The sequence below is a fragment of the Rousettus aegyptiacus genome, unplaced genomic scaffold (assembly GCF_014176215.1).
Source record: "Rousettus aegyptiacus isolate mRouAeg1 unplaced genomic scaffold, mRouAeg1.p scaffold_m13_p_5, whole genome shotgun sequence".
NCBI classification, from domain to species: Eukaryota; Metazoa; Chordata; class Mammalia; order Chiroptera; family Pteropodidae; genus Rousettus; species Rousettus aegyptiacus.
The window spans coordinates 118,670,532-118,697,914 of NW_023416308.1; the positions used below are offsets into that span (position 1 = coordinate 118,670,532).

The 27,383-nt window shown below is 66.3% G+C and overlaps 1 protein-coding gene across 5 annotated transcripts; it reads left to right on the forward strand.

Annotated features, from left to right (window-relative positions):
* The first annotated feature begins 459 nt into the window (after window positions 1-459).
* Window positions 460-27,151, forward strand: TPCN2 (two pore segment channel 2). Of its 5 annotated transcripts, none has more exons than XM_016131684.2 (26): window positions 460-609; window positions 4,951-5,015; window positions 5,735-5,811; window positions 6,159-6,336; window positions 7,653-7,769; window positions 8,164-8,184; window positions 10,973-11,079; window positions 11,669-11,741; window positions 12,778-12,880; window positions 13,677-13,742; window positions 14,113-14,177; window positions 14,560-14,657; window positions 15,092-15,173; window positions 15,542-15,628; window positions 18,007-18,126; window positions 18,217-18,276; window positions 18,672-18,800; window positions 19,620-19,669; window positions 20,811-20,910; window positions 22,563-22,634; window positions 23,825-23,901; window positions 24,397-24,478; window positions 24,564-24,646; window positions 25,071-25,152; window positions 25,537-25,634; window positions 26,248-27,151. In XM_016131684.2, the coding sequence occupies exons 1-26, from the start codon at window positions 510-512 to the stop codon at window positions 26,324-26,326; spliced, it is 2,271 nt and encodes a 756-aa protein (XP_015987170.1). In that variant the 5' UTR covers window positions 460-509; the 3' UTR covers window positions 26,327-27,151. The 5 variants fall into 5 exon arrangements, 4 of the variants coding, with proteins under 4 accessions (XP_015987170.1, XP_015987178.1, XP_015987187.1 ...); XM_016131692.2 differs by having other exon boundaries at window positions 12,781-12,880; XM_016131701.2 differs by lacking the exon at window positions 8,164-8,184.
* The last annotated feature ends 232 nt before the right edge of the window (window positions 27,152-27,383 follow it).

Sequence of the window (27,383 nt, forward strand, 5' to 3'; positions counted from 1 at the left end):
TTTTAAACTTTCCCCTCAATTATATTTAATCTCCCTAATTTCATCATCAGAGTTCCATTTTGGGAGGTGTCCTTTGCGGTCAACTCCCACAAGCACGTAACTCTTGAATGCAAAACAGATTCCTGGGTCCTGCCCCCCAGAGTTTTTCATTCGGCAGGTTTGGAGCGGGGCTAGGAATTTGCGTGTCTAACCAGTGCCCCAGTGGTACCGACGCTGCAGGGTTGGGGACCGTTCTGAGAACGCGGTTGCCCCAGCCCCAGGAGGGTCCTTAGGGCCCCACCCGGATGAAAGGAGCTGAGCCCCACCCCCTGGGGGCGGGCCCCTAGAAGCTCCGCCTCCATACGCGAGACCTGCGTTCTCATTGGCTGGTAGCGAAGGGCATCCCCTACGTCACAGTACTATCGCTCCTCCTCCCGAACTCCGGGGGCGGGGACACTGCGCCTGCGCAGTGGAGGTCGGCGCGCCTACTCTAAGTTTCCGCGAGCGTCCTGTCTGCGCGCGGCGACCCCATGGCGGAGTCGGATCCCCTTCTGAGCCGGGCCCGCGGCGACAGCGGCCGTGACTGCCGGGCTGGCTTTCCCGCTTCCCGCAGCGTCCAAGTCGGCCCTGGTGAGCGGCGGCCGGCGGACCGGGTCGCGTGGGGGCGGCGCGTGGGGGTCCTGCCGGCCCGCGCCGTGTCGGGGCTGTCGGTGCCGGCGCGCCGCACCCCGCCGCGGTCCGAGCGGGCCGGGCCGGCGCGGGGTGCGAGGCGAGCGGCCTTCCGGAGGGCGGGACGCTGCGCCCTGCGGGCGCCGGGGGCGCAGCTGGCGACGCCGGGGGGCGGTCAGGTGCTGCGGGGTGGCGCCTGCACCCGACGGGCCGTGCGGAGGCGCTTCGCGGGCCTCGCCCGTCCACGAGCCAAAGTGCCTGGGGGCTCCCGGGGCAGCCGGGACAGCCGGGGACAGCCGGGGACAGCCCCCTTGGAGTGCCCGGGGCGGACCCACACCGCGCGCTTCCCGCGGATCGCCTTGGTGACTCCCAGGAGGCAGCAGGTCCATTTCCCCCCAGTTCTTACCGGGAAAACTGAAGCACAGAGAGGGGCGTTCTCCTACCCGAAGTCACCCAGCCAAGAAGTGGCCGAGGTGGGCTTCGAAGACAGCTGGGAGTGACCCGCGAGTTCTTGTGCTCTACTTTGTCATTCCTGGTTCTTGGTCCCGGAGGCTCCTCAGAGGCCGATCCCCCTGCAGCTGGGGGTTGGGGCAGGCCTCCCCAGACCCGGCAGCTTCCTCCATTTGCCCTCCCCAGCTCCCTCCTGCCCTTCCTGTTTACTGGCAGAGACATTGCTGAATCCCGAGGAGGGCCCGCGGGTGGGGAGGGTGGCATTTACCCGTCCCTGGCAGACACCAGAGGGGTTGGGCGCTGGGTTAGAGGCTGAAGGGCCTCAGCCTTATTTTAGAGGAGGAAACGGAGGCCCCGGGAGGCTCTGGGAGCTGTCTGAGGACACAGCGCTGGGATCCGGTGCTGCCGCTGCCAGCACCTGGCCGGGTGCTCCCTCTGGGGCGTGTTCCCTCTCTGGGCTCACGTTCCTCCGCCTGGAAGGGCTCGGCGGTGTGCGCCCGCCCATGAAATGTCAGCAGTGGGTCCCTGACAGGCGGCGAGAAAACTAGAGGCTGAGGTGGCACCTGCCTGCCCATCTCAGAGGCTGTCCCCGAAAGGTCTCCATCCAGCCCTTGCCAGGCCGCGAAGGGCCCCGGGCAGGGACACGTGGTGGCATTCGGCGGGCACAGACAGTGTCTGCGGGTCTGGGTGCCTTTCTGGTGCTGCCACTTCCTGGCTGCGTGACCTTGGCCGGTTGCCTAACCCTTCTGGGTCTCGCCAAAGGGGCATAGTAGAGGGGCTGCCCTGAGAGGGAATCCGGAGACACCCTCAGCATGGGGTGGTGCCAGCCTGGGGCGCTGGCAAGCCACCCTGGGAGGAGGACTGTGACCACAGCAGGTCGGTGGAGACCCGTACTATAGAGGCAGGAGCTAGGGCGGGGGGCAGGCTTTGTCCTGACGCTGTGGCCTCAGCATGGGCTCCTCAGAATGTGAGCAGGGGCTCCCTGCCAGGCCGCCCGGCGGGGTCTGGCTGGGGCAGTGAGTGGAGACTGAGAATGGCTCTTTCAGTCTCTGCCCAGCTCCCCAGGGTGGGCCTTGTGCCCAGAGTTTGCATGTCCCACAGTTGGGAGCTTCTACCAGCGAGGGTGGGGAGTGCTGCTGCCGGGTGCCCTGTGCACCCAGCGGGCCCTGTGGGTGGGTCCTCTGGACTCAGCCCCATGTGATGGGCCACAGGGCGAAGATAGGCGCCTTCTCCTTCCTCTTACTGGCTATGAGTCGGGGGATTAGGGATCGCTATGCTATAAAATGGCTTTTTAATAATGCTAACAACAACAACAATAACAACAACAACAGCAACAACAATCACAATACAATAGTAGCAGCACATGCCATGAAGTCACTGTGGCACACTTGAGCTACGGGAACCCACCTGGTCTGCATGTCGGGCCTGGGAGGAGCCGAGGCCCAGAGGTTGGGGGCTTGCCCGGGCTCCCTGCAGGCTGTACAGCATGGAGCAAAAGGAGAGGGGCTTTAGACCTGGACACTGGGCTCGGGGCCGGGAGGCTGGTCCAGGGCTGATGTGGGATGTTGTCCTCTGTGCTCCCCGAGATCCACACCTGCTGTGTCCAGTGGGGTACCAGGGGTGCCTGCAGGTGATTGCCTCCCAGGGTGATGGTTTCCTGGGCCACCGAGGTGGGAGACAGTGCTCTTGCTAGGGCTCACAGTCTTGGCAAGGGGATGGAGGCCTTGGAGAGCTTGGCCTTGGAGCCAAGTTCAGGGCGAGTGGCGTGGAGGGCACAGGGTGGAGGGCACCCACCCTGCCAGGCTCAGGTGGAGCCTTTCTCCTGGGGCAGTGGGCACTCACAGGAAGTGATGCACTCATGAGGGTTTGCGACAAGACCCTGTGGCTGCCGCAGGATGGAGGGGAGGCCGGCGTTAGGGCTACGGAGCAGGGGGGATGGCCCGTCCTGAGGTCTGGTACCCCGAGAGCTGAGAGCCCTGTGAGCTTGGGTGGCATCACCTTGAATTTTACAAACCAACCACCCAAAGCCAGATGAGAGTGTTGGGTGCTGGACAGTTCCCGGAGAGCCCCGTGCTATTGTCCTGGCTCCCCCACGACGGAGCCCCTTCAGCTGCACCCCAGTCCTGGGCCTGGAGCAAGCGCGGGGCCTCTGGCGCCTCTCTCGTCTAGGAAGCCATGTCCTCCCATCTCCCCGGCTGAGTCCATCTCTTCGCAGGGGTTTGGTGACATGGGGCCTCCTGCAGGCCCTCACACCACTGGGCCCCCCCAGACCCCCTCAGGGATGTGCACTCATCCACCCAGTGAGCAAGCTGCGTGCCGAGCCCCGCGCTGTCTGGGCTCTGTGGGCCAGCAGGGAACGAAGGTGCCTTCCGATCACAGTGTCCCAGGACGCTCTCAGGGGAAGCAGGCGGTCACCACTCTCAGCCGCCCTGGAAGAACTTTGAGGGGTTGTACTGGTGGGGAAACTGAGGCCCAGACAGGAAGTTTCTCACTCTGGGATATGCAGCCAGGCAACGCAGAGCTGAGATGGAGCCCAGTCTCCTTCTCCATCCGGGGTTCCCCCCATCCCTCATTGGCCCCTGGGTCCTGCCGCACAGTCCCCGAGGACAGGGCGGCTGCCCGCCTGCCTCTGGCTTTGGCACCTCTGCTCTAGGCCCGTACCCAGCTCTGTATTCTCTTGGGACTGGCAAGGGTCATGTAGGCAGCTGTTGGTGCTGAGGGACCAGATAGGAAAGTAGAATTATCGACAGAAATGGCGACAGGTCTATTCATCTCACTTCCAAGCCCCGATCTGGAGGCCGGTGTTGGGACAGGGCAGGGGGCTCCGCTCCCCCCGGGGCCCGCCGCCTGGGCCGCAGCCTTTCCTGGCCTCGGGCACTGGGGTTCCCTGGTCCCTGTGTCACAGCTCTTCCTGCCTTTCTTCCCCCTTCGCGTTGGTCAGCAGCTTCCACGGCAAAGCCACAGGGGCTGCACTTGCCCGCGGTGCGGCGGGCAGAACCCAAGGCCATGTCGTCGCTGGCGGCTCCTCAACTGAGGAGGGCTGGGGGCCAAGGCTTCTGAGCCGCAGGTGAAAGGAAGTAACCCTCTGGCCTGTGTCAGACACATTGGCCTCCTCGTAGCCGTGGCATGATTTTTATTCAGCTTCAACACATGAGACATACAGTGGATTTTTATGCTCGAGCCCGACTTGTCCTGAAGGCCCCTTGTAGTCGGGAGTTTGCCCGGGCCCACAGAGCCCCATCCCGACGTCCTGTGGGGCGGGACACGGTGGCCTCAGAAGGTCTGTCTCAGTGCTCAGTGTTTGGTGGAGAGGCATGCAGTGCCTCGTGGCTCCAGATCATCTTCGCGTGTGACTGTTACGTCTGTGACTCGGGTGGACGGAGGGTGGCAGGTGGTGCTGCCCCACCTTACAGTCGAGGCGACAAGTGAGGCCTCCAGACCGAGGCCGCGTGGAGGCTGGCGTGGGGCGGGGCCGAAGGGCAGCCACAGCCACCCCGTACTGAGCGCGCTCTGTGCCGGGCTGGGCCTGGCGGCTCCCGTGCCCACATCGCACGGGATGAGCTGGGTGCCCATTAACACCCCATCTTGCAGAGGGGGAGATGGGTGCACGGAAGAAAGCCAAGCCCACGGCGAGGCTGAGGTTGGAACCCCTAGGCCTTCACATCCCGAGGCCAGGAACCGTGGGCCCGGAGCACAGTGTCAGCGACAAGAAGACCCTTACCTGCTCAGACCCTGCCCCACACGGCTGGGCTGGGGGTAGAGCTGCCCCAGGGTCAAAGGGCCAGAGGCCCAAAGGCATCTTGTTCAGAGCCTGGGACAGGCTCTCTCCCAATGTGTCCCCTCTGCCCGCAGATGCCGCTGCCGGGTGGGATCTGTGCTTCGACCAAGCCGTGGTCTTCATTGAGGACGCGATCCAGGTGGGTGGGGCCAGCTTGAGGTGGCTGGGCCCGGGCTCGTCTCCGGGGCCCTGGGGACTGGGCAATGGCTGCCCCGATGGTCCCGTTACCCTTCGCCATCCTGGGGCCAAGGCTGAGGTTGGCAAACCGTGTGGGCCACGTAACCGTCATGGCCTGGCCTTTGGTCACGGTCTCTTTGAGTCTTTGCTAGAGCAGGTGGGCGCCTGATGCCCTTCCGAGTCCCCGCCATCCGCTTCGTCGGTTTACCTCCCACGGTTGTCTGCTGCCCGGGCCCAGGGCGTTAAACATGCCCGAGGACGGCAGGACCATCCCCTCCTGCAGATGATACACAGGCTCACTTAGGGGAGTGGCACAGGAGGCGAGCCATGCCCTGCATTCAGAAGTGGGCTAGGGACGTCCTGGGGGGTGTGTGTGTGACACGGTTGAGGTGGAGGCACAGTGCGGGCCTTGCACAGAGGACACAGGAAGCGAGTGTCCCTTCGTGGACCTCCCTGCCCCGGGGACCTGGCCTTCGGGGGGCTCCGTCTGCCAGGCGAGCCTTGCAGCTGGGTCGCGAGGGCGCACCCTGGCCCTGTGGCGGGCTGAGCTTGGCCTGCGATCCACGGCCTGTGCCCCTGCCTTGGGCCTGCCGTGGGGTGAGAGGGGCGCCCAGCACGTGGCTGGCCGTGTCGTGTGGCGTCGAGGGGACCCCTCGCTCACGCTCCCGTGTGACCTTCCAGTACCGCTCCATCAACCACCGCATGGACGCCGGGTCGATGTGGCTTTACCGGTGGTACTACTCGGACACGTGCCAGTGGTGAGGACACTCAGGGACGCGGGCTTCCTGCGGCCGGCCGGGTCGGGGGAGGCTGGTCTCAGGGTCCGGGCGGGTCCCCCGTCCCCGCGCGGGAGGAGGTGCCGCCTCCCCTCCCCCTGGAAAGGAGCCGTGGACGGAGGGCTTCTCCGCAAGGCTTCCGTTCCAGAGCGTCCAGTCGGCCACGGCTCTTGAGCGCTATCTGGCCGCACACGAGTGGCCACAGACCAGGAAGTGCGGCTTCCGCCCCGTGGGCCCCTGGAGTCCGGCCTGCCACCCTGCCTGTGACCTTTTCGGCTCTGGACCATGGCCAGTTCTTGTCTTTTAGCCAGTTTTTGTCCCTTTTCCAGGATTTTGAGCTTCGTCATTTTCTTGATCCTGTTTTTGGCTTTTATTGAGACCCCTTCCTCGCTCACCAGCACCTCGGACGTCCGCTACCGCTCAGCCCCCTGGGACCCGCCCTGCGGCCTGACGGAGAGCATCGAGGGGCTTTGCCTGCTGGTCTTCGTGGCCGACCTCTCGGTCAAGGTGAGCTGAGCGCTGGCAGGTGCCGACGCTGGGGCCCAGCACCCCCAGCCCGGCTGCTGCTTTTTGATTGGTATTTAACCGCCCCTGGAGTTGCTGCCTTTTCTCTTGACTGTGCCCTTTGACCCACTGAACAGAGGCCGGAGTTTCTTAGAGAATGCTGGGCCTTGAGGCAGAGGCTCTGTCGGGTCTTGTCCCTCTCCAGAGTGTCAGCTGAGTCTGGGTGGAGCCTTGCAGGCCCTCTGGGAGTGGCTGAGGGTCCTACAGCACCGCGGTGAGGGACACTGAGCCAACGGGAGAGGACTGGTGTCCCTCCCACGCCCACCCTGCCTCCCCCGAGAGCAGAGAAACAGAGGAGCTGGGCAGCGTGGCGAGGGGGTGGGGTGGGGGCTCCCGCCACCACTGCTGCATGTCTGACTCTGGATTCTGTGTGAGGCCCGAGCGCTTGCGGAAGCTGGAGCCGGGCCTGCCTTGCTCTCCCGAGCTTCTGGTCGGCGCCAGAGCCTCAGAGGCCTGGGACTTCCCAGGGAGGCGCAGAGGGGCTGGGTCTGTTACTCTGTCAGACAAGGGTCCCAGTGTTCCCATCAGAGCTCCCTGTCCACAGGCTCTGGGTCACGAGGCACCTCGGCCTTCTGCCGAGGAGGGGCCGGTCGGCCTCTGGGTGCTGACAGCCAGGGCGTGGGCCAGTGTTGGTGCGTGTGTGACTGAGGGCCCCGGGCAATTTCTGATTCCTCCTTTTTTAGCCCATTATGCCGTTAGGAGGTCTTGGGGGTTTTTTAACTGGAACTGAAACTGGTGAGAAGTTCTCATTAGCGTGTTTTGAATGGTCGGTGTGTTTGGGAACTCTCAAAAGGTGAGCGGTGACCTCTGGGGCATTGGCCTTGGTGGGGGGCAGCAGTTAGGCGAGGGCGGAACTGGCGACAAGAGTCCCCCCTCCCAGACCCCCGCAGGGTGGTGGGGGTGTGCCGGAGCCTCTGCTCTCTGTTCCGGGGTGTTCTGGAGGAGTCTCGTACCTTTGCATTTTGCCGCACAAGCTAAGTTGATGGTTGGATGGGCAGAGCAGGCGGGAACCGCGCCAGGCAGGAGGAGACCAAGGCCGGAGCCATTAAGTGCCGAGCTCGAGGTCACTGGCTGCCCGGGGTCCTGGGGTGGGGTGGGGAGCTCAGCCTCCTGCTCCCCGAGTCCCGTGGAGGCTCAGTGCTCGCCGAGGCGCTCTGTGCTCTGGCCACCCCAGCCTTGTCTGTGTGCAGCCCTGCTGGCCGAGGGGCTGGTGTCTGCATGGCCGCCTGCCCCCCACTCCCCCACCGTCCCTCTTGCAGAGCTACCTGGTGGGGTGGGCCCAGTTCCAGAAGAGCCTCTGGCTGCTGGACTACCTCGTGGTGCTGGTTGTGTCCCTCGTGGACTGGACGGTGTCGCTGAGTCTCGTCTGTCAGGAGGTAGGTGGCGAGGGGGCTCTGAGGCGGGCTGAGGGTGCAGCTGCCAGGCGAATGGTGGGGGGTAGTCTCAAGGCCCAGCAAGGCCCCCCCTTCCCCCCGCCACCGGCCACAGGCCCAGCTCTGCCTACCCTCCATCGTTCGCCAGTCACCATTCCTGGAGAGCCCTGGTCCCATCTTGCAGAAAAAGACACTGAGGCCCAGAGAAGGCTCGAGGACCTGGGGCAAGTTCTAGGGCTCCTGAGTCCTCCCTCAGCCCCTTTCAGCTGATTCCTGCACCGGGCGCCCCCCGCCCCATGAAAGCACCACCCCGGGCCCTCACCCCAGCATGTGCCCCAAGCTCTGTGGGGTGGCGGGCCCCAGGCCTCTCCCATGGTGGCCTCTGTGTTCCCCTCAGAGCAGCCAGAAGCACCCTCCGGTGAGTTGGGGATGTCCATATCCATCGGGGCCGGTCAGGGACACAGGAGTCCAGACACCTGCCAGGTGCTTTAGTGGAGAGAATGTAAACAGGTGCTGAGTAACCGAAAGAGCCAAAAGGGGACCCAGGAGGACGCGGAGAACGTAGGAAGGGCCCCCTTCCGGGGCCCCCGGGGCTGGGGCCTGCCCTCTGACCCCAGGGGAGGGAGCGCTGCCCAGTGGGTGCTGGAGCCACCAGGAGGCTCACCGAGGTGGCTTCTGGGAGTGCTGAACGCAGGGGAGGCTGGCGGCCCCAGGCGCTGCAGGACACGCAGGTGGACAGAGCGTCCCGGTCCCTCCGGCCTCCCGGCTGCCCCGCCAGGGCCCCCACTGGTGGGACTGAGCGGGCGCGGCTGGCCAAGGAGAAAAGTCGGTGGTGGCGGGTCTCAGCCCAGCACGCGGCCGAGGGCGTCGGGGCGGCGAAGGGCACAGCGCCCCCTTCAGCGCACACGCCCCGCCCACTTCCCGGGCGCCCGGCAGCCACCCGCCTTCTCACAGAGGGGGGCCCCCACCCCGCAGAGGGAACGGAGAGCTGCCTGGCTCCTTTTCTCAGTGATGGTCGTTGTGTCCATCTGATTGGCCGCTTGAGCATCCTGTCACTGTAAGGCCGAGTGGTGAACTTCCCCACCACCGATTCTTGTGTGAAGTTAGGAGTGAGGGGGAGGAGGGAGCTCCGTCAGGACCCGCGGACCTGGCCGGCAGTGGAACCCGTGGCTTCCTCCTGCTCCCTGCCCCGGCCCCCCAGGTTCTCCCCCTGACGGGGGGACCCGCGTTCGCTCCTGAGGGCCCAAGCCCTCGCTGGTCCTGCCTTTTTGATTACTGGGTTTTTCTGGTAGTTTTTCCCATTGGACGTGCCTCGGCGGGCCCCTGACGCAGACCCCTGCCCCTGTGGGCAGGAGGCCCCAGCCTGTCCGTGGCCATTGGAACTGCCCACCCTGCTGCCGCCAGCCCCTTCACAAGTAGTTTCAGGGTGTGTCTGTCCGCGGAGGAAGCGTCCCCCTACAAACGTCGTCCCGCACCAGCAGGGCCTGGCGCCGTGGTGTGGGGCGTGGGGCGCCCCGCCGCCGCCGCTCCCCTCCGTCCCACCAAGGGCTGTCCCCTCCCGCCCCCCCCCCCCGCCCTCCCCGTCACCCAGCCTTCCTAGGGCCGTGGTGGCATTCGCTGCCCGTCCACGCACCCCCCCGTCCACGCACGCCCTCCCCCCGTCCACGCCCCCCCGTCCACGCACGCCCTCCCCCCGTCCACGCCCCCCCGTCCACGCACGCCCCCCTCCCCCGTCCACGCCCCCCGTCCACGCACCCCCCCGTCCACGCACGCCCCCCCGTCCACGCCCCCCCCGTCCACGCATGCCCTCCCCCCCGTCCACGCCCCCCCGTCCACGCACGCCCCCCTCCCCCGTCCACGCACGCCCCCCCCGTCCACGCACGCCCCCCTCCCCCCGTCCACGCCCCCCGTCCACACACGCCCCCCCCAGACCTCCGCGTCCCCACTGGTCCAGCCCGTTTCCACACCCAACCACCCCGGGACCTTGCCGTCCTTGGAGGTCTCTGCATTGCCCTGCACCCCCCAGGGCTTTCCCTCAGCTCTGGCTCTCAGAGGCTTCCCGACTGAGCTGGACAGCCCCCCACACTCGGCCCACTTCTGGTGGGGCCCCCCAGCACCCAGACTGCAAACCAGGCCTGCCGGTTGTGTCTGTGGCCAGCTGGCCGGTCAGTCAGAACTCCCGCGGGCGTTGGGGGCCCCGGGGAGGACTAGGGGGACGGGGGCCTCCCACCTGCCCGAGCCCGGTTTCCTTCCCTCATCTCCCCAATGCAGCCCTCCCTCCCGGCTGTTGGCCAGGTGCTCTGCGCCGCGGCGGGCCGTGGCTGGGCTCTGCGTGGCTGCCGCTCACGGGAGCCTGGTCGCCTGTCGTGTGCGGAGTGTGTGTGTGTGCAGGGTGTGTGTGGAGGGGTGTGTGTGGAGAGCGTGTGCATGTATAGGGTGTGTGGTGGGGGTGTGTGTACAGGGCGTGTGTGGAGGGTATCTGTGTGTACGGGGTCTATGTGGCAGGGATATGTGTATAGGATATCTGTGTAGAGGGTACGTGTGGAAGGTGCGTGTGTATACGGGATGTGTGGTACAGGGTGTGTATAGGGTGTCTGTACAAAGCATGTGTGTATAGGGTGTGTTGAGGGTATATGTATATCTGGGGTGTGTGTGGAGGATGTGTGTGTACAGTGTGTGTACAGGGTATGTGTATAGGATGCCTGTGTACAGGGTGTGTGCGTACAGTGTGTATGTGGAGGGTGTGTGCGTAGTGTGTGTGTGAACGGTATTGTGTATAGGGTGTGTACAAGGTGTGTGTACAGGGTGTGGAGGCTGCGTGTGTGTGCGGGGTGTGTGTGTAGTGTGTGTGTGTACAGGGCGTGTGGAGGGTACGGGCGTGTGCGTGGGTGTGGTGGAGGGGGCTTGTGCCCTCAGGGAGCGTGTGGACCTCTGCAGCTCGCCCTGGGGGAGGTGAGGAGGGGGAGGCAGGGAGAAGGGGGTGGGTGGGGTGAGGAGGGGGAGGCAGGCAGTGGCCCCGGGGTGGGGACAGCTGCCCCACGGCGAGCATGGGCGGTGTGCCGGCCGCCCCTCTGTGGGGCGCAGTGGGCCACAAGGTTGGGCGGGCTGCAGCGTGGGCACTGAGTCGCTGTTCTTTGCCTGTGGCCTCGTGGGGGCCTGGGGACCTGGGGAGCCGGGCTGGGCTCTCAGCGCCCCCGTCTCTGCAGCCCCTGCGCCTGCGGCGGCTCCTGCGGCCCTTCTTCCTGCTGCAGAACTCGTCCATGATGAAGAAGACCCTGAAATGCATCAGGTGGTCGCTGTGGGAAATGGCCAGGTAGGCCGTAGTGCCCGGCTTGCACGGCGGGCCGGGCTGCCACCTGGCACGTGGCCTGGGGGCTGCTGGGGGATTTGTCCGCTCTGGCTGTCTCCCTGGCCTGGGGCTCGCCTGTCAGGCACCCGCGCCCTTGGTCCTGGCAACCCATCGGTGGCCTCGCGTCCTTCTGAGAGCTGCGATCCTCCCGTCCGTGCCCACAGTGGCCGCAGCCGCTCCCCTCCCCCCGCTCTCCCTGCACCCCGCCCCCAGTTGCCCTCCGGCCCCCCAGACCTGCTCCCTCCACCTCCCGTCCCCTCCCTCAGGGGCTCTTTGTGGCCACCCCTCACGTCCAGCCCAGGCGGATGGAAGCGGGCTCCCCCTCGGACAGTCCGTAGGGTCCATGGGCCCTCGGGACACGCCCCTGGGTTGTGGATCGTCCCTGCCAGAGCGGGCGCTCCAGCAGGGCAGGCCCCGGGGCCGAGTGCGTGGCAGGCCGCGGGGTGTGGGGGAGCGGGGGGGGTGGGGACCGCCCCGGGCCGCTGCCGGGAGCCCCCCGGGCGGCCGGGCCCTGGCGCCCGCCGGGTGCTGAGGCCGGCGCCCGCCCTTCCAGTGTCGTGCTGCTGCTGGCGCTGCACCTGTCCGTCTTCACCATGTTCGGGATGCTGCTCTTCACCGGGGAGGAGGTACTGGCCGCGCTCGGCGCCCCGGCCCGGCGGGGGGGCCCTGGGCCAGTTCCCCAGGGCGAGCTCTGCCTGGGAGCTCTCGGCCAGCGGAGATGGGGCCAGGCAGGCCGCCTGCCCGCCTCGGACCAGGGTCAGCGGAGGCCTGCGGGCAGTTTGGTGTCTTTCTTCAAATGGCCAGTGTCCTGCCGCACCCGTCAGGCGCCCGTCTCCCCTGGGCTTTCTCTGCACCCCTCCCGGACGGGCTCCCTCAGATTGGTGCTGGAGGTCTTCGGGGTGACCCCACCACCTGTCCGCCTCTCACCCGTCCACCTGCCCCGACAGGCACCACTCACCACGTCCCTCGTTTCCAGCCGTGGGCTTTGCCCTCTGCGCCTGGCCCCCCCTTCCAGCCCCTCCCTGTTTCCCAGCCCCCGGCAGCTTGTGGCCGTGCGGACGGGCCTGCCACCTGTCACCAGGCCCTCGGTCCCTGCCTTGGCATCCCCACCCCGCGCAGCCATGGTCCTGCGTGTCTCCTGTCCTGGCCGGGGTCACCGTCCTCGGGTGTGAGAAAGCTCGCGGTGCATGCCAGGCCTGCGAGCCCCAGACACACAGTAGGGCAGGTGCGGCCTGAGTCCAAGGGAGGTGGGCTCCCCGGGGCCACTGCAGTCCCGTGCGCTCTCCTGAGGCATGGTCTTCTGTTCCCCTTGCCCCTGACCTTTGGCCTCGCACTGCATAGGCACCTGTGTGTGGTCTCCGTCACCAGGCTGGCCCGGAGCTGCTCACTGTGGCTCCAGGCGGCCTGCTTCAGGGGCTGGTGTCCGTGTGGAGGTGTGGCCTCCCTGGACGCCGACTCCTGGGCCCAGCGACCTTGCTTTCAGGCCTGTGTGGCCTGGAGCTGAGAGCCTGCTGGCAAATGATGGAGAGCTGCAGGTCAAGTGCACTGAGCCCACGGTGGGCGGTCCTTCCTGGCCGGTCCGGAGGCTGGAGCTCTGCCTCAGGCCTTCGCTGGTGGGGAGGAGGCCCGAGCGGCTCCTCAGAGTGGCCGCGCTGCTCTCAGCAGGGCGACGGGCAGGACAAGGAGAGGCTGACCTACTTCCGCAGCTTGCCGGAGGCTCTGACGTCCCTGCTGGTGCTGCTGACCACCGCCAACAACCCGGACGGTGCGTGCAGAGCGGCCGGGGCGGCCGGGGGCCCCGCGAGGGAGCGGGCCGCGGGGAGCGAGACGGGGTCTGCCCTGCCCGCTTTTCCTTTTTTGCTTTTTTTCCCCTTTTTACTTATTTTCCCCTTTTCATCTTCCTTTCTTGCTCTGTCCTTTTTTTCCCTGTTCCTTCTTTGCTCTTCTCTCCTGACTCTGAGGAGCTGAAACCGCATTTTTTACGTGGCCGTGGCAGCGCGGTCAGTGGGGGCCCCTGGCGGCCGCCTCCCTCGGGCCCAGCAGTGTGCGGGAGAGGCCCTGGGGTCTCAGGTGGCCCTGGCGCTCCCTTTGGGGTTACTCGTGGGGCCTCTCTGCTCTGGCCGGGGTATGGCCAGGGTGGGGCGCTGCAGTCCTCGGCTGTGGCCCAGCCACTCTGGCTCGTGCCTTTCACCTGGGGCTCGGATGGTCACTGACTGTAGAGACCTTCTGGGGGGCAGCCCTTGGCCTCCACACCCAGCTGTGCAGTGGGGCCCTGAGCACTGTCCCCACGTGTCCCAAGAGTCCTGGCGAGTCAGCCACGGGGCAGCTGAGCTCTGAGTGTGGGGGGTGGTTGCAGGGGGCAGATTTCAGCTCCACGTGAGGAAGGGCATCCTTGGATGGTGAGCTCCCCGTTAGTGGGGGTGCAAGTGGAGGTGTGAGGGTCAGAGTTCAGACCAGGCCTCCCAGCCCCCCGAAGCAGGGGGCAGGTGGCCAGGCCGTGACGGGGACCGGACCAGACGCTGAGGCCGGGAGTGTTCCAGCGTCTCTGCTCCCCTCCCCAGTGATGATTCCTGCGTACTCCAAGAACCGGGCCTACGCCATCTTTTTCATAGTCTTCACCCTGATAGGTGAGTCCAGGCGGGGCTGCAGGGTTACCAGGGCAAGCTTCTGCCCGGGCGCATGCTCGTGCGTGTGGGCCGCCCCGACCCCGCGACTCACTTCGGCGTGGCCCACCCTGTGATTCGCAGTCTGTGGCGGCTGATGACCTCCATCCTCAGCGCCAGGGCTGGGCAGGCCAGGTGGCACTTGCATTGCGTGGTCGGGGACAGGGAGGCCGGGTGTTGAGTGACGTGCCCCGGGCCCCACTCCCTGCTCCTCGGTCATCCGACCACCCCCGATTTGCCACGCCTGTGTGATCTGGGCTCCTGGGTGCCACCCCCAGCTCTGGCCCCACAACCGCTGGGGGTTCCCACCGACCGTGGCGTTTTCCTCTTGAAGGGAGCTTGTTTTTGATGAACCTGCTGACAGCCATCATCTACAATCAGTTCCGGGGCTACCTGGTGGTGAGCCAAGCTGCCTCCTGGACGCCGCGCGGGGCGTGACTTGAGCTGAGCGGCCTGGTGCGGGAGGGGGCGGGGTGGGGGAGAGGGTGGGGGTGGGAGGGCCCGGTCTCTGCAGTGCCCCCTGGCTCGCTCTATGGGTTAACTGGAGCTGTGTCACACCCCGCTCCCTCCGTGCTGTCCCCACGGCCACCTGGGGCCCCCTGTCCCCCTTCCTCTAGAGGGCATCTGACCCCGAGCCCACTGTATGGGGAGCCGGGCCCCAGGTGCACTGAGAAGAAACGCACAGCTCGCTGAGTCGCATGGCGGTGGCTGCCGGGCTCCTCGCTCCGCGGCCTGAGGGGCGAGGGGCTCTGTGGTCACTCCGAGCCAACCCCCCTTGCAGAAATCGCTCCAGGCCTCACTGTTCCGGAAGCGGCTGGGGACCCGGGCTGCCTACGAAGTCCTCTGCACGCCGGCAGAGGGGGAGGCCCCCCCTCGAGGGTGAGGGCGGGCTCCGGGGCCCTTCCCGCAGGCGGTGGGGCTGCTGCCGCTGTGCCTGGGCTGCTCCCCGAGCAGCACCCTGAGCCGAGCTGGCTCTGCTGGGGTCTCGAGGATGACCCGTGGCCTTGCTGAGCTAATGTGCTTGTCCTCATGGCCCCCGAGGTCCTGGGCTGGTGCGGGGCGTCAGCAGCAGAGGGGCGTGGGCCGGCTCCGCCTGGTTGGAGGCCGTGTCGGGCATGGAAGCCTCCAGTCCTGGCCTCAGCACAAGGCCTCCGCGCCTCTGTACAGCCACCGACAGTTCTCGGGGTTTCAGGCGACAGGGTGGCTGTGCCTTGCCCATGGCCAGCTCCCCCTGCGAGGTTCTTGTGGCCGCCCAGGGTGCCCCCGGGCACTGAGCCGCTGGACTCACTGGGGCGTGCACGCTTTTCCCATAGAGTCGGGGTGAAGCCCCAGGACCTTGTGCAGGTGCTTCAGAAAGTCCAGATGGATGGCACCCACAGACAGGCCATCGTGGAGGTACCGGCCGCCCACCTTCCCCGGCAGGCGCTGTGGGGTCCCTCCCACAGGTCACCTAGCCCCCCCACAGGTCACCTGGGCCCTCCCACAGGTCACCTGGCCCCCCCACAGGTCACCTGGCCCCCCCACAGGTCACCTGGCCCCCCCACAGGTCACCTGGGCCCCCCACAGGTCACCTGGCCACCCTCACAGGTCACCTGGGCCCCCCCACAGGTCACGTGGGCCAGCGGCCCCTCTCCGGGACAAGGGTGTGGGTCGGGGGCGCCAGGGCCGGCGCAGTCCACTCCGGGTGGGGCTGGGCACCCTGCTCCTGCTCTGGGCCCCCCTGCCCTGGGCCCGGGCCGACGCGTGTGCCCCCTGCTTTGCAGAAGGTGCATTCCTACGGTGGTGGCCTGCTGTCCGCGGACAAGTTCCAGAACCTCTTCAACGAGCTTGACAGACGGGTGGTCAAAGAGGTAACGGACCAGGCCGGAGCCGCCCGCTGGGGCTGGGGCCGCCCGGGGTTGTCAGGAAGTTTGCAGTGTCCGTGGGTGCTGAGCTCCTGGGTGGCTCGGTGGCCAGTGCCAGTACTGCCCCGCCCGGGGCCTCTGGCTCCCAGGGTGGTGAGTGCGGGCAGAGGTGGCTTGGCTCCTGGAGGCTGAGGATGGTTGCTTGACCTTGCGAACCTCACCGACACGGGCACTGGCCTGTGCTTGGCCTGACCCAGGTGGCCCTCTCCACGGCCAGCTCTCGCTGCCTCCTGTGCGCCCTGCCCGGGGAGGCCCGAGTCTGTCTGAAGCCTTTGCCCTTTGTCCTTGACGTGGACTTGTGAGCCGCCAGAGGGGCTTCCGCGTGCAGCTCAGCACCGTGTCCAGAACCTGCCTGTTTTTTGTGGCAGGTTTCGGGGCCACGGGGCAGGTGCTGGGAGACAGGTTGGGAGTTCCCGGCTCCGTGCGTGGCGGGGAGGGGCTCCATGCCAGCTGCGGGGCCTCCAGAGGGTGGATGGGGCACCTCCTGCCGGCTGGACCCCTAGCAGCTCTGTCACTGTTGGGTCACTCGGCGCACTTGCAGTGACAAATGCCACAGCCGGGCGGGGGGAGGGTGTTAAACAGGATTTACTGCCTCCCAGTCTGGGGCCCGGAGCCTGAGGTCCAGGGGAGGGCAGGCCAGGTCCTCCCGAGGCCTCTCTCCTCGGCCTGCAGGTGGCCGTCTCCTCCCTGTGTCCCTGCGTGGTCCAGTCTCTGCGTGTCTGTGTCCTGACCTCTGCTTAGGAGGACGCAGTCACACTGGACTCGGGCCCGCCCCAGTGACCTCAGTTTAACTTATTGCCGCTTAAAAACCGTATTTCTAAATGCAGTTATGTTCCAAGGTACTGGGTGTCAGGACCCTGACATGGGAGTTTTGGGGGACACAGTTCAGCCCATAACCTCTCAGCTTCCGTCGTCTGTCTCCGCGCCGCAGGCTCCCCACAGCTGGTCTTCCTGGGGACGTGCTCTCCTGGGGTCCTTCGGGTCTCCTGGGCCAGGCCCTGCTTGGCCCATTGCGCGTGCTCGCTGCACCGTTTGGGGCGTCCCTTCTCAGGGCGTCTTCCGCGGGGCACGGGGGCGGGTCGTGGGGACTCGCGGGCGGACACTTTCACGCTGACACACCTCGCTTCTTGCGCTGTGGCCGTGGGATGTCTGTGTTCCCGCGGGGCCCGGGTCCGAAGTCGGGAACTGCGGCTCGGGGCGGGGGTCTGGGCGCTGATGCATCTTTGGTGTTAGGACATGCTCTTCCCCGACGTGCCGGTGGCAGGGGGTAGGCAGGTGCCCGGTGCGTGGCGGGGACGGAGGTCCGCCGGGCATCCTCGTCCCCCACCACGCTGCTGACCGCCAGGCCCCTGCCGGGGAGGCCTAGCCTCGTGCTCGCTGTGGACGAATGACGTTGAAAGGCCCCGCCCGGTGTGGCAGAGCGGGCGTCGACGACGAAGTGGGAGCCGAGAGGCCACGGGTCGGGGACGGGCACAGCCAGGGGGCGTTCCGCTCCAGGGGAGCCGCCCCGTTCAGCGTGACGACTGCAATTTCCTGACAGACCTTCCCCTGCAATTAGAGGCGCATAGGTGCACTTTTCTGGGGATGTGTGCACGAGGCATAGTGTTCACTCTGCAGCATTCTCTCTTACACTCAGCAGTGTCTTCTAGATCTTTCCATGGCCCCATGAGACTTTAGTGAGGATGAAGTGCTCTGCACCCGCCCGTTCGATACGGCAGCCACGGGTCACACTTAGCTGTTGAGCCCTTGAAACGTGACTCCTGTGGCAGGGAGCCGAGTGTGAACGTGGACTGGGTTGCAATGCCCTGCGCGGTCGGTGGCCGTGTGGGCGCGTGCGCCGGGGCCGGTGGGGCGGCTCCCCGGCCACCGCGGGGTCGTCGGGGGTTGTCGGGCGCCCGCCGTGCGCTTCTCCGCGTGCGCCTCGGTCGCCGTCCCACGCCTGTCCGTCCGGTGTTCTCTTGCTGTGCGCTCTTTTCATCGTTATCAGATACAATTCCTATTTTTTCGCACAACAATTCATGGTAAATGCGTTGCAAACATTTAAGGCGACCGTGGAAGACTCCGTCACGGTCTCTGGACGGCGTCGGTGGCGTCGGGTGGTTTCGACCTCGCTCTCGGTGTGTGAAAGGCCACGATGAGCATCTTTGTGTGCGCGGAAGCGTCTCTGCGCGTGAGATGACTTCCTGCAGGCGGGTAGGGTGGGGTAGGAGGTAAGGTCAGAGAAAGCCGAACCCCAGAATCGGGAGTGCGGGCACTGTCGGGCCCCCAGTGGCCCCGGCCGGCCGGCCCACGTTTCTGAGCATGCGTGTGCCCCCCGCCCCCAGCGCCCGCCGCGGCCCGAGTACCGGTCTCCGCTCCTGCAGAGCGCCCAGTTCCTCTTCGGCCACCGCTGGTTCGACTACCTGGGGAACGCCGTCGTCCTTGCGAACCTCGTGTCCATCTGCGTGAGTGCGGTGCCCTCGCCTGGCGCCCGCCCTCCCCCCCCCGTGGCGGTGCCGGTTGCCGGCGGTGAGCCCCTGCACTCTGCCCCACAGGTGTTCCTGGTGCGGGACGCCGACGTTCTGCCCCGAGACCGTGACGACTTCATCCTGGGGGTGAGCTCCGAGGCTGCGCGGCCCTCCGTGGGGGGCTGGGGAGTCCGCCCGCAGAGCGAGGGCGCAGCCGGGGCCCCGGGTCTGCTGGGAGGCAGGACCGTTCTCGTGCCGCGCGACTCATCTGTCACGGGGTCACCAGAGGAGGGCGGGCCCGGCCGTGGCCGGGGAGGCTGGGACGGGCTGGCGTGGGCAGAGAAGCCGTGTGCCGAGGCCCGGGTGAGCAGGGCGGAGTTGGCTGTGCAGCGTGGACAGCGGAGGGAAGGTTGAGTAGAGAGAGACTCGAGGAGGCAGCCAGGGTTCGAGAGGCCCCAGGACCCCTCGGGCCGAGCGGAATGGCGGAGTGGGCCCTGTGGCCGGCGGCATTGGGATCGAACACTGGGTATTGCCTCTTTCAGATCCTCAACTGCGTCTTCATCCTGTACTACTTGGCGGAGATGCTGCTCAAGGTGTTCGCGCTGGGCCTGCTGGGCTACCTGTCCTGCCCCAGCAACGTGTTCGACGGGCTGCTCACCGTCGTCCTGCTGGTACAGTGTGAGGCAGCCGAGGCGCCAGCCTCTCGGGCGGGGTGCGCGCTCCAGCTCGGCTTTGCGCCGTGTCCACCTCAGGCTTCCCTGAGGGCCGCGGGCCGCAGGCGTTTGGGCTCTTGCCTCCGGGCCTCTACTGACAAAGGGGCTAGCTCCCCGTACCCAGCAAGTTGCTTGGTGGGTGGCCGACGGGGGCCGCTGCAGGAGCCTGAGTTTCCTCTGTGTCTGAGTGCGATGGGGTCAGGCTGCCTCTCTTGACCCTGGGGGGCCTGGACGGAATCCTCACCAGCCATCCCAGCCCTAGGCACAGCCACTAAGGACAGTGGGAACTTTACGAGGGTGGATGGGAGGCAAGGGACGTCTCTGGCTGTCCTCAGGAAGTGTCCGATCTTCTCCAGAGCTGGTGGCGGCGGCGAGGGGTCAGGCCCACCGTGTGGGTCACAGGAGCGATGTTGGTGTGACAGTCAGTCACTCAGTCACTCCTATCTGAGGAGAGCCACGGGCCCCTGGGGACGGGAGCAGAGATCACCTGAGAAGGGCTCAGTCTGGTCTCGACTGAGTAACTTCTGCACCCAGGCCTCGCCAGCCTTCCCCTGTCCCGCCTGCGAGTGTGGGCCCCCCGATTCCTGAGACCAGAGTCTGTCTCAGCTTCAGGAAGTCCTGACATTTGGAACCAACCCATGGGGACAAGGACTGAGCTCCGATTTCCCCCCGAAACCCCCTTCTGGGGAGGGCGTGCTAAACCGAGCTTTGCGACTCATTTGAAGCCACTGAGATTAGCGCTGCCTAGCGACGCCTTCTTTTCTTCTGTAATTAAAGGTTTTGGAGCTCTCAACTCTGGCCTTGTACCGGTTCCCACACCCCGGCTGGTATGTGACCGAGGAGCCGAGGGGGGCTGCAGCAGCGGTGCGCGCTGGCGCCCGGGGGATCAAGGGCGGCCGCCGTCCCGCGGCCGGGCCTGCCGCTCGGTCTGCTGGGACTCAGGGCGAATGCCAGTCGCTAGGAGTGGGCTGATGGGGGCGCCGTGCCGCCCGCCCCCGGGGCGGTGGGAGCAGAGCCCTGGCTCTCAGGACGCTCGTCCCCAGAGCTGTGGCAGGAGGCTGTCAGGTGCCCTCTAGGTGCAGCAGGCCCAGCCCCAGCTGGGACATGTGGCCCCAGGCGTACTGCGGGCGGAAGCAGAAGTGCCCCGGCTCAGGGCCAGGGTGACCCGTGGGCGCCGGCTGGAAGGCGAGTGACTCTGGGTGTCAGTTTACCTCCCTGTAAGATGTCAGGGGCGGGGCCCGGGGCTTGCTGATCTTGCACCACTGTTTGGACCCAGCGTCCCTGATTCCGGCCAGCAGACGTCTGGGCAGGGGTCCCAGGGCACGCAGCAACACGTGTGCCGGCCGCGGGCGGCCCGGTCTGCGGGCACCTCTGCGGGTGGCTTTCGTCTGAGCCGAGCGGGCCGGGAGGGTCAGTCGGGGCGCACAGGCAGGGCTGGCGCCGTCCTTGGCGGCCGCGCGGGGCCGGCACACCTGTGCGTGAAGCGCACGCACACCCGCCCTGCGCTTGTCTGAGGACCGTGGGGGGACGTTCTGGGTGAGAAACGAGGTGCGGTGAGGCCATGAGGGAGACCAAGGGGGGGGGGGTCGGGGCAAGGGACGGGAAGGGACAGAAGACGGGGTCCGAGGGGGGCGTCAGGAGGTAGGACATGTGGTTGCGGGTCAAGGGCCAAGTCTCTCCCAGTTCTGCTGGGACCTGAGCCGGGGCGTCCAGTGTCCGGAACCCCGGGGCGTCCTGTGTAGGACGGAGGGTCAGCTGGTTCTGTGCCACCGGGAGGGGCTGTGCCGCGGAGGACACCGGGACCGGCCGACCCGTGGCGGCCGCGTGAGCCCCTGGGCCCTGCCCCGTGCCGTGCCGGCGCCCTCCCGGCACGTTCCATCACCCCCTTCGCGCTCTGCACGTCGTTCTCGCCGACCGTCGACCGCGTGCGTCCCGGGCCTCCCCCGACCCCTCCCCGTGTCCTTCCAGGAAGCCGGCGGTGCACGGGCTGCTGTCGCTGTGGGACATGGTCCGCCTGGCGAACATGCTCATCGTGTTCCGCTTCCTGCGCATCGTCCCGGGCATGAAGGTGGGTGCCCCGCCCCCCCACGTGCTCCCCGCCCCCGCACACCCCACCCCTCACGGCCCAGCATCTAGGGACGGGCGAGCCTGGGCAGGGAGGGGTCCAGACCCTCTGGGTGCGCTCTCAGCCCTGCACACATTGGGGTGCCTCTGGGGGGCATTAGAAGCTGGTCTAGCCTGCCTTGGTCCAGATGGCGGGGGCCAGGGCCAGCGCTCTGTGACTGGCATGAGGCCTTGGCCATGTGTAGGGGGAGCTGCAAGCTTCTTGGGGCCTAGCATTTGCGAGGGGCAGGATGGAGTCCTTGAGACCAGCGTTTTCCAAGTGTCCTGAGTCAAACGGGGGCAGAGGTAGCACTGGCTGGGTGCTCACTTCCGGGACCCCCAGCGCAGGAATGGGGTGGCTCCTGACCTTCTGCGAGCCTCAGTTTCTCTTGGTGTACCCATGTGACGCCACACTTGAAGGGAGGTCAGGTGACGAGGGTGCTCAGGCCCAGCCTGCCCGGCTCGGAGGTGGCATTCACCACTCCCGTCTGTTTTTCTAAGAACTTTTCGGGAGAAAAGACGAGGAGGACGTCAGCCCTGTGTGGGTGGCCGGGTCCTTGCCCGGTGCATGCGTGGCCTCCCGCCGAGCCGTCACCGGTCCCATCTGGGGTCCCCGCTGCCCAGCGCTGTGCCTGTCCGACGGCAGCTCGGGGGTCCTGGGCACAGACGGGACTATTGCACTGAAGCCCTTGTGCAGGCCACACGCACTCAACGTGACCACACACACGTACAGTCGTACGGGTGCATGTGAGCACACGCATGCCCGTAAGCAATCACACACACACAGTCACACTCACGTGATCGTATGCATGTAATCACAAACATGTGCATGTGATAACAGTTAACCACACGCCATTACACACATTACACACATGCACACACACGTAACCATAATACGCAGCACCACACGCATGCAGTTGCATGCACACTGTGTACGTGTGTGTGTACTATATGCATACACACAGGCTGCATGTGCACACACACCCACAATGCACAGTCGCATGCACACACACACTGGTTTCCACCTGCTAGCATCCGGCATCATGGTCGTCCGACGTCTTGGGTAGGGTAAATGGGCTGATTGGAAAGGCTTTCTCGGGGTCCAGTTTGGGAGTGAGGGGCAGGGCCCTGCGGCCGGAGTTCCTAGCTGCATCCCTGAGGCCCCATCCCCAGGCTCGGTCACTAGGGGCCGACCTGGACGCCCCCAGACCAATGAGGAGCTAGCCCCAGCCTCAGTGGGTTGGCGGGCAGTGTGGTCTGTCCTGCTCCTGGGGCTTCACCACAGGGACTTGGAGCCCAGACCCCGCTAAAGCTGGGTGGCTGGAGGTGTCTGGATGTGGGGGGGTGAATGTGTGTGTTTGGGTGGGTGTGTACAGTGACCGTGTAGGGGTGGCTTGCGGCGCGTATACAGCTGTGTATACAGGTGTGTGTGTACATAGGTACGTCTGTACATGTGTGTATGTATGTGGCAGTGGACATGTGGCCCTGGGGTGCTTGCACAGCTGTGCGGGTTGGTGCGAACTCACCCGCCTTGCTGGGGGCAGGGCGGTGGGCAGGGCTGGGGCCCCCTCTGTGGGACCAGGAGGAACAGGGGCCCTGCTCTCTTCCTGTCTGCAGCTCATGGCTGTGGTGGCCAGCACCATCCTGGGCCTGATCAAAAACATGCAGGCTTTCGGCGGGATCCTGGTGGTGAGTCTGCCCCCGCTCCCCCGCCTCGCCCCAGCGCCGGCCGCACGGAGCCGGGCCTTGGGGCAGCAGCGGGTTGTCCGGTGCCGGACGCACAGGGCTGGAGCAGGAAGCCAGTGTCTCCTTTGTGCCCGAGAGCCTTTTGGCCACTTTCATATTCCTCCTGTTTTCTGGGTCATAGGTCACATTGAGAAATCGATGCAACAGGTATAAGACGCCAGGGCCCCCAAAGCTCAGGTGGACCCCAGATGAGGATTTGGTCAGCTCCCCTTTTCTTGGGGGGACTTCAGGAACTCAGGGACCAGAGATGCACTCCGCCCCCCTCCGGGGCCAGCCTTCCCCTGGGGTGCTGCTGGCTCTGCCCCGTGTCCCAGCCCAGGCAGGGGCCCCCGAGCACGGGGGACCCTGGTGCTGCTCCAGGCACGAGTCCCGGTGGCCAGGAGAGATGGGCAGAGTGATGATGAGCTGCAGAGGGCCCTGCTGTGTAGATGCTGCTGCTCTTGGCTTTTTTGTCCTTTATTTTGGACACAATGTGGGGTGGGGAGCCACCTGGGAGGGGTGCCCTGAGGTGCTCCGGACTTGTCACAGGATGCTAGAAACAGAAGCTTGCATCAGACACTCCCCTCCCCCCACTCCTGTTTGCACACGGGAGGAAACTGAGGCTCAGAGGGGGCTAGGTCAGCCTAGGGTGTGCCCGCTCTGGCCATGTTCTGGACCAGAGGGCATGGTCAGCAGCAGGCCCTGGCAAGCGGCTGCCCTGTGATGCTCCCCGGACGCCCCCTGGTGGACCTAGGGAGCGTGGCGGGACTTCCCTCTGGAGAGGCCTGGCCACTTCCACGCTTCCGGGGGCTGCCTTGTCCCGGGACCACCTTCTGGTCCTCTGGCCCTGTTGGCAGTGGAGTCCTCACCCCTCCCTGTGCCACACCTGTCCTGGGGGAGGGGCACACAGCCCCGGCTTGCTTGACCTTCGCCCTGGGCCCCAGTCCATCTTGGATGCTCCTCTGGGGGTGGCTCCTCCCTCCTTCCGGCTACCATCCTGTCCTCTTCCTTTGGGCAACAGTAGCATCTAGGAGGGGGTGTCTGGGAGGCCGGCGGCGTCCATGGCTGGGGACGGTGGCCGGGGCCGGGAGCCCTCACAGGCCGGCCTGGCTGTGCCACACCTGCGCGGTGCTGACCGCGGCCCCCCTCCCCAGGTGGTGTACTACGTCTTTGCCATCGTAGGCATTACCTTGTTCCGGGGCGTCATTGTGGCTCCTCCTGGAAATGGCAGGTGAGGGCGCCTCCCGGGGCCTAAGGGAGTGCCTGGTGGGGCTGACACAGGTGGGAGGCACAGGCGGAGGCCTCGGTGGGGGTGCGGGCTAGCTTCCTGGAGGGGGTTTCTGGTCCCTTCCCTTCTTCCTTTGCCTCCCTCTCCCCTGCCTGCTCCCAGAGCCCCTCGAGGCTGTGCCGAATGTTCCCTGGCCTGCCTAGTGCAGCACCTCACACGCCCCCGTCTGGTCCTGGAGGCCGGGCCCCATGCTGGCGGAGGGGGGCCGTGCACGTAGCGACAGCAGCTCTGGGGCTTCCAGAAGGCTCCTCCCACTGTTTCTCGGGTGTGTCCACAGCTCTTGCTTCCTGGCGGCCCCCACAGGAGGAGGTCGGGGCACGTCTTCTTCCCCTCTTCCTCGGGGCCAGACGGCTCCGTGCTCTGCGGGGAGCAGACAGGGCTAGGCAGCTTGGCGTGTGTGTCCAGCTCTGCCCCTGACCCAGTTGTCCTGACCCCCAGCCTAGCCCCTGACAATGGCTCAGCGCCCTGTGGGAGCTACGAGCAGCTGGAGTACTGGGCCAACAACTTCGATGACTTTGCGGTGAGCCCCTCACCCCCTGCCCCCCGGGACCCCCACCCCTCCCTGCCTCCCAACCCCTCCTGGACACTGTGGCTGCTGCCCGCAGGCCGCCCTGGTCACGCTGTGGAACGTGATGGTGGTGAATAACTGGCAGGTGTTCCTGGATGCCTATCGGCGCTACGCAGGCCCGTGAGTGTCTGTACTGGGCTCCCGTCCTGCGCCTCTGCCCCTGCCTGGGGGTTACACCTCCCCGGCATCTGGGGGGGTGGGGTGCAGGGGTGTGTGGGCGGAGCCAGCAGCTCCAGGGACCTCCTGGGGGCGGGGCCTGGGGAGCAGGGCTGAGTGCAGGTCAGCCTGGGGCTGGAGGAGCTCAGGCCAGGGGGCGGTCCTGGGTTCCAGCCCTGCCTCCACCTTCTGCTGACCCTACTACCTTGGGCACTTTGTTGGCTATTCCTGGGTTTGGTCATCTCTGAAGTGAGAATAATAATATCACGAATTGCCAGTCACGATTCGGCAGAGCTGTCCCTTGAAGTCCACACCCTGGGGGGGCGGGGCTGGTGTGTGCTTGAAAGGTCCCCCTCTGCTGAGACAGCTGCCTCCTTGTCCTTCCCAGGTGGTCGAAGATCTATTTCGTGTTGTGGTGGCTGGTGTCGTCTGTCGTCTGGGTCAACCTGTTTCTGGCTCTGATTCTGGAGGTATTGGAGACTTCTGCCTGGGCCATTCCACGGGGCTTTCTAACCTGCTGACGGGGCTGAGGCTGCTGGTCGGCTCGCCCGGAATGCGGATGGGAGAGTCTAGGCTGGTCCAGGTGGCCCTGACATCAGGCTCTGTGCAGCTCCCCTGGCTGCTGGGGGCTCTTGGCATGCCCTGACGTTTGACCCGTGGGTGTTCATTGTCAGGCCCCCTGGCTAAGGCTGGTAGGAGTCAAGGTGGCTTGGGCAGGTGGCTCCTGTAGGATCTGGTGGCCTTGCTGGCTCTGGACCTGGATATCTGGGGTGGACACTGGAGGGGTGGGGGTGGGGCTGTTTTCCTGCAGGGCGCACACTCACTGGCCTCCCTGCGCCCCTCCTGCGTCCCAGAACTTCCTTCACAAGTGGGACCGCCGCAGTCACCTGCAGTCCCTCCCCAGGGACCCGGACCCCACCTATGAGATGACCACTCTGGAGCTTTTGTTCGGGTGCGTGGCCGCTGGGCAAGGAGAGGGGAGGGAGAGGTAGGGAGGGGGCAGGCAGGTGTCTTTTGTTATGGTGACACTCCCCACCTCGCCTGCCTACTGCGGGCCTCCCAGCCAGGGTCAGGGTGGGGACCCAGAGCACTTCCTCTGCTCCTGCTACAAGTGAGGGGGAGCGAAGCCCGTTCTGGTCTCCGGCTGAGCGAACTTAAGGACGCACCCTTCAGGAGCGTTATGCTCCAGGCGGCTTGGCTGGCCATGCGGGCAGGTGGCCCAGGATGCCCCGCGCCGCCTCTCTGGTAGCGATCTCTCTCTCGTCGGGAAAGGTGCTAGTCTCCTAGAGACAGCCCCGCTCTGGGCAGCCCGACGGCCCTCCAGGCGTGTTGGCTGTGTTGTCACAGCCGTTCTCCGTCCACTGTCAGCAGCTGCCGGGGAGGGGCGTTCTCCTGGGCTTTTAAGAGCACCGTGTTAGCATCTCGAAGATGGGTCTTGGTCCTGTGTCCCCGGTCCTTGCCACGTTCCTTGTGCACGTCTTGATGGCACGGACAAAGCCAGCTCTGCTCGCGCTCCCAGAAGGGCCCGGGGTCTCTCCAGGGTGCCGATCTCCCCGATTCCGCAGGCATGTCCTAGAGGAACCGACGGAGGAGGAGCTGATAGAGAAGCTGCAGCGTCACCCGCACTTGCAGCTGTGCAGGTGACATCCGGTGCGCCTTCCTGGCTGGGGCAGCAGGGAGGCAACGTGGCCTGGGGACCAGTCGCAGGATGCCAGTCGTGGCCCGGAGGGAGAGACGGCCCTGTGCAGACCCGGCCCGCCCACCTGAGGCTGGGACGGAGCCGGGGACCTGGGGGCTGCCGCAGTGCTGCTGGGATCGCCACCAGCAGCCACCACCAGCCTCCCTACAGCGTCTGGGGACGGCCGCGGGCGCTTCCGGCGGTGTCTGTGCCATGCCACGCCACGTCGCGCCACGTCACGTCACCACGCTGCGCCACTTCCCGCTACGTCACAACGCTGCGCCACGTCACGCCGCGTCACGTCACCACGCTGCGTCACGCCGCGCAACGCCACGTCGCGTCACGTCACATCACGCTGCGCCACGTCACGCCATGCAACACCACGTCGCGTCACGTCACATCACGCCGCGCAACGCCACGTCGCGCCACGTCACGTCACCACGCTGCGCCACGTCGCGCCGCGTGACGTCACCTCACGACGTGCAACTTCACGTCACGTCGCGTCACGTCACCACGCTGCACCACGTCACCACGTCGCGTCGCGCCGCTTCTGGGAGCTGCCTTTCCTTTTCTAAGCACAGAAAGGGCGGCCGTGCGGGGGCCTCTGGGACGCCGTGCGGAGCCGTCGCCGCGCGGAGCCGTCGCCGCGGCGCCTTCGCTGCCAGCGGCCGGGCCCGGCCCCCACGGGCCTCGCGGGCGGCGGGCGGCTTTCTGGGGCGCGCCGCGTGGGATCCTGGGGGTTTTACACGAAGTGAATCCGGACTGTTTTATGATCGTGTGGCCGGCCTGAACGTGACTGCGTGTGTTTCTTTGGGGGTCGGGTCTGCTCCGTCTCCGGCCTGCCGCTCCGGCCTGCCGCTCGGGCAGGGCCGCCAGGCGAGGCTGTGGAGGGACCTGGCCGCGGGGGTGTGTTCTGGCGCGGAGCCGCCCGCCCGAGGCCAGGGGCACCTCTTTCTAGGCCGCATGAGGGCGTGTGTAGCCCGGGGCGGCCCCGCTGTTTGCGGCCGGGGGACAGGAAAGCGA

Bases quoted from the DNA above. Each gene is read 5' to 3' on its own strand.
- TPCN2 (XM_016131684.2), top strand. From the start codon at position 510: ATGGCGGAGTCGGATCCCCTTCTGAGCCGGGCCCGCGGCGACAGCGGC. The intron at 5,016-5,734 runs GTGGGTGGGGCC...GTGACCTTCCAG, and splicing joins TCATTGAGGACGCGATCCAG to TACCGCTCCATCAACCACCG. The intron at 19,670-20,810 runs GTATGTGACCGA...GTGTCCTTCCAG, and splicing joins CGGTTCCCACACCCCGGCTG to GAAGCCGGCGGTGCACGGGC.